Raw genomic sequence first — 5,312 nt, 5'->3', positions numbered from 1 at the left:
CGGCGGGCGGGGCGGGGGCGGCGGGGCCGCCGGGGCGGGCTCGGCCTGTAATGGCGGCGGCGCCTTCCTCCCCCTCCCCTCCTCCTCCTCCTCCTCCTCCTCCTCCTCCCCCTCCCTCCGCCTCCGCCTCCTCCCGCGCGGACGGGGGCGGGGGGCAGCGGCGCGCGCGGGGGCGCGCGGGCGGGCGGCGGCGCATGCGCGGCGGGCGGGGAGGAGGGGGGCGGGGCGGTGCGGCAAGGCGCGCGCGGGGAGGAGGGAAAGGGGGGAACGGGGCGGGAGCGCGCATGCGCGCGGGTGCCGCCTTGTGGCCGCCGACCGGTCTCTGCCTCCCTCCCTCCCCCCCCACCTCCGCTCATCCCGGTGCCACCGGGGCTCCGCAGGGGCAGCCCCGGTAACCACGGAGCCCGGGAGTCAGGCCCGGGACGGGCCCCCGCGGCCTGCAAGGCCTAGGCGCGGCGCGGCCTAGATTACCGCCGGAAGAGGGGGGTATATCCCGGCATGCCCCGCGCGCGCGAAGCCCCCTGGGAAATGTAGTCCGGGGATAGGACTCGGAACTACGGCTCCCGGCGTGCCCCGCGGCCGGAGCGGATATCCGGCGGGAGGGGGCGGGCCGCCCCCAGCAGCGCCGCGGGGGGGGGGAACGGGCCGGGACCGCCATGGTGAGGAGCGGGGGGGGGCGGCGGCGCTGGGCGAGGCCACGGCGGGGAGAGGCCTGGGGGGCTCCCCGTGACGGTGTCTGGGGGGGGGAGAGGTCTTGGGGGGGGCCCCCCATAGGGCGCCCCGTTATAGTGTCCCTATAGGGAAGGGCTTGGGGGGGTATTGGAGCCCCCCATGGGGTGGGGTGGCTTGGGGGGGGGGCCTATAGGGTACCCCATTATAGTGTCCCTATAGGGAAGGGCTTGGGGGGGTATTGGAGCCCCCCATGGGGTGGGGTGGCTTGGGGGGGGCCCTATAGGGCACCCCGTTATAGTGTCCCTATAGGGAAGGGCTTGGGGGGGGGGTACTGGAGCCCCCCATGGGGTAGAGTGGTTTGGGGGGGGGGCCCTATAGGGCACCCCGTTATAGTGTCCCTATAGGGAAGGGCTTGGGGGGGGGTACTGGAGCCCCCCATGGGGTAGAGTGGTTTGGGGGGGGGGCCCTATAGGGCACCCCGTTATAGTGTCCCTATGGGGAAGGGCTATTGGGGTGCCCTATGGGATGGAGCAGCTTGGGGGGACCCCCATAGTGTGCCCCACTATAGTGTCCCTATAGGGAGCGGCTTGGGGGGGGGGGTATTGGAGCCCCCCACGGGGCTGGACAGCTTGGGGGGGTCCTTTACAGGATCCCTATGGGGACAGAAGGACCCCCCCAGAAATGGCTGGGGGGGCCCCCAGGGTGGTTGGGGGACCTCTGGGCTCAACCAGGAACTCCTGAGGACCCCAAGGGTGGCCCAGAAGACCCCCAGGGTGGCTGGAGACCGGTCGGGTGACAGAGTAACCCCGGGGGGGGGGGGGGGCCAAAACACCCCCAAAAAAAGGGGAGGGAACCCCCTCCCCCTTACTCTGCCCCATTTTGCCCCCCCTTAACCCCCCATTTTTCCCTCCCCCCCTCCCCCCGGGACAGATCCGCTTCATCCTGATCCAGAACCGGGCCGGGAAGACCCGCCTGGCCAAGTGGTACATGCAGTTCGACGATGACGAAAAACAGAAGCTGATCGAGGAAGTTCACGCCGTCGTCACCGTCCGCGACGCCAAACACACCAATTTTGTGGAGGTAACGACCCCAAAACGCTCCATTTTCACCCCAAATCCCCTTCTCCTTGTTTCCCCCACCCCATCCAGGTGAATCCGGAGCTTCCCCCCACCCCTGCCTCCATCCGGTAGCTTCAGGATCAGCCTCGCGTCGCGGGTTTTCCTCAGCGGGGATGGAGCGCGCGGCCGTATTCGGTTGCCTCCCAGTCCTCCCAGTACCTCCCAGTTCCTCTTTTTTTTTTTTTTTAATATATTTTCCCCTCCCAGTTTCGCAATTTCAAGATCATTTACCGACGCTACGCCGGGCTTTATTTCTGCATCTGCGTGGACGTCACCGACAACAACCTGGCTTACCTGGAAGCCATCCATAATTTCGTGGAGGTGAGGCGAACCCCCCCCTCTTCCCGCTCCCCGCTTTTTAATTAACGCGGCCGCGTTAACGACCGGCCCCGCCCTCCTTATCCCCGCGGTCGCATCCTCCCCGTTTCTCCCTCCCTCAGGTCCTCAATGAATATTTCCATAACGTCTGCGAGCTCGATTTGGTCTTCAACTTCTACAAGGTGAGGAAAAGGGGGGTGGGGGGGTTTAGGGGAGCCCCTCCACCTCATGTAGTGGGTTTGGGGGGGTCTGGGGACGCCCCCTGACGTCGCTGGGGCCCGGCCGCAGGTCTATACGGTGGTGGACGAGATGTTCCTGGCCGGGGAGATCCGGGAGACGAGCCAGACCAAGGTGCTCAAGCAGCTCCTGATGCTGCAGTCGTTGGAGTGAACCGGGACCAAAAAACCCCCCCCCCCTCCAAGCCTTCCTCCCCCTCCTCTTCCTCCTCGGAACCCCCCCGAGGAGGGTGGGGTGGTGGCACGGGGCTCTGGGTGTCGTGTGTGTGTGTCCCCCCCCCCCTCCCCGCCGTGTCCCCGTCATCGTGTTGTGAATAAAGGTGGCTGTGATGTGCCGGAGCCCCCACCCCCACCCCGCGCCTCGAGGAGGAGGAGGAGGAGGGGGGGAAGGGCACAAAATGGGGGGGCACAAGGTGGGTGGCCCAGGGGGAACCCCCCCCCCAGGATGGCACGGGGACCCCAGGGTGGGTGGGAGACTCCTGGGGACCCTGAGGGTGGTTGGGGGACCCCTGGGATCAAGTGGGGATTCCTGGGGTGTGGGAGACTCCTGGGGACCCCAAGGGTGGCCCGGGGGACCCCAAGGGTGGCTGGGGACAGGTAGGGTGACAGAAGGACCCCCCAGGAATGGCTGGGGGGACCCCCAGGGTGGTTGGGGGACCCCTGGGGTCAACTGGGGATTCCTGGGGTGTGGGAGATTCCTGGGGACCCCAAGGGTGGCCCGGGGGACCCCCAGGTTGGCCAAAGACAGGTAGGGTGGCAGAGGGACCCCCCAGGAATGGCTGGGGGGACCCCCAGCGTGGTTGGGGGACCCCGAGGGTCAACTGGGGATTCCTGGGGTGTGGGAGACTCCTGGGGACCCCAAGGGTGGCCCGGCGGACCCCCAGGGTGGCTGGAGACAGGTAGGGTGGCAGAAGGACCCCCCAGGAATGGCTGGGGGGACCCTGGGGTCAACTGGGGATTCCTGGGGACCCTGAGGGTGGCCCGGGGGACCCCAAGGGTGGCTGGGGACAGGTAGGGTGGCAGAAGGACCCCCCAGGAATGGCTGGGGGGACCCCCAGGGTGGCCGGGGACACATAGGGTGACAGAGGGACCCCCGAGGGCGGCTGGGGAACCCCTTTGGGGGGCTGAAGATGGCTGGGGGGACCCCAGGGTGGTTGGGGGACCCCTGGGGTCAACTGGGGACTCCTGGGGACCCCGAGGGTGGCCCGGGGGACCCCAAGGGTGGCTGGGGACAGGTAGGGTGACAGAGGGACCCCCGAGGGCGGCTGGGGAACCCCTTTGGGGGGCTGAAGATGGCTGAGGGGACCCCAGGGTGGTTGGGGGACCCCTGGGGTCAACTGGGGACTCCTGGGGACCCCGAGGGTGGCCCGGGGGACCCCAAGGGTGGCTGGGGACAGGTAGGGTGACAGAGGGACCCCCGAGGGCGGCTGGGGAACCCCTTTGGGGGGCTGAGGATGGCTGGGGGGACCCCAGGGTGGTTGGGGGACCCCTGGGGTCAACTGGGGACCCCGAGGGTGGCCCGGGGGACCCCAAGGGTGGCTGGGGACAGGTAGGGTGACAGAGGGACCACCAAGGATGGCTGGGGAACCCCTTTGGGGGGCTGAGGATGGCTGGGGGGACCCCCAGGATGGATTGGGGACCCCTGGGGTTAATTGGGGACCCTGAGGGTGGCCAGTGTGGCCAAGGGGGACCCCCCAGGATGGCACAGGGACCCCAGGATGGATGGGGGACCCCTGGGGTCAACTGGGGACCCTGAGAATGGCCCAGGGGGACCCCCCAGGATGGCACAAGGACCCCAAGATGGATGGGGGACCTCTGGAGACCCCAAGGGTGGCCCAGGGGACTCCCAGGGTGGCCGGGGACAGGTAGGGTGGCAGAGGGACCCCCCAGGAATGGCTGGGGAAGCCTTTTGGGGGGCTGAACATGGCTGGGGGGATCCCAGCATGGATGGGGGACCCCTGGGGTCAAGAGGGGACCCTGGGGCTGGGCCAGGGGTTGCCCAGAGGGACCCCCTAAGATGGCACAGGGACCCCCGGAGAGATGGGGGACCCCTGGGGACCCTGAGAGTGGCTGGGGGTGGCTCAGGGGGACCCCCAAGGTGGTCAGGGACAGGTAGGGTGGCAGAGGGACCCCCAAAGATGGCTGGGGGACCCTTTTGGGGAGCTGAGGATGGCTGGGGGGACCCCCAGGATGGATTAGGGGACCCCTGGGGTTAACTGGGTACTCCTGGGGACCCTCAGGGTGGCCCAGGGGTGGCCTGGGGGACCCCCCAGGATAGCATGGGGACCCCAGGATGGATGGGGGACCCCTGGGGTCAAGAGAGGACCCTGAGGGTGGCCCTGGGGGACCCCCTAAGATGGCAGGGGGACCCCTAGGATGGATGGGGGATTCTTGGGGACCCTGAGAGTGGCCAGGGGTGGCCCAGGGGGACCCCCTAAGATGGCAGGGGGACCCCTAGGATGGATGGGGGACTCTTGGGGACCCTGAGGGTGGCCAGGGGTGGCCCAGGGGGACCCCCTAAGATGGCTGGGGGGACCCCCAGGATGGATTGGGGACCCCTGGGGTTAACTGGGTACTCCTGGGGACCCTCAGGGTGGCCCAGGGGTGGCCTGGGGGATCCCCCAGGATAGCATGGGGACCCCAGGATGGATGGGGGACCCCTGGGGTCAAGAGAGGACCCTGAGGGTGGCCCTGGGGGACCCCCTAAGATGGCAGGGGGACCCCTAGGATGGATGGGGGACTCTTGGGGACCCTGAGGGTGGCCAGGGGTGGCCCAGGGGGACCCCTAGGATGGATGGGGGACTCTTGGGGACCCTGAGGGTGGCCAGGGGTGGCCCAGGGGGACCCCCTAAGATGGCAGGGGGACCCCTAGAATGGATGGGGGACTCTTGGGGACCCTGAGAGTGGCCAGGGGTGCCCCAGGGGGACCCCTAGGATGGTTGAGGGACCCCCAAAGGTGAAGCTTTGG

The 5,312-nt window shown here is 68.6% G+C and overlaps 1 protein-coding gene across 1 annotated transcript; it reads left to right on the top strand.

Moving 5' to 3' along the window:
* Positions 1–251: 251 nt before the first annotated feature.
* On the top strand, positions 252–2,678 carry AP2S1 (adaptor related protein complex 2 subunit sigma 1). The gene is made up of 5 exons (XM_075134539.1): positions 252–659; positions 1,603–1,752; positions 1,998–2,111; positions 2,231–2,290; positions 2,397–2,678. The coding sequence occupies exons 1-5, from the start codon at positions 657–659 to the stop codon at positions 2,496–2,498; spliced, it is 429 nt and encodes a 142-aa protein (XP_074990640.1). The 5' UTR covers positions 252–656; the 3' UTR covers positions 2,499–2,678.
* Positions 2,679–5,312: the final 2,634 nt, after the last annotated feature.

This window comes from Calonectris borealis, chromosome 32, assembly GCF_964195595.1.
Source record: "Calonectris borealis chromosome 32, bCalBor7.hap1.2, whole genome shotgun sequence".
Classification (NCBI taxonomy): domain Eukaryota; kingdom Metazoa; phylum Chordata; class Aves; order Procellariiformes; family Procellariidae; genus Calonectris; species Calonectris borealis.
This window is presented reverse-complemented; position numbering and strand designations above follow the sequence as displayed.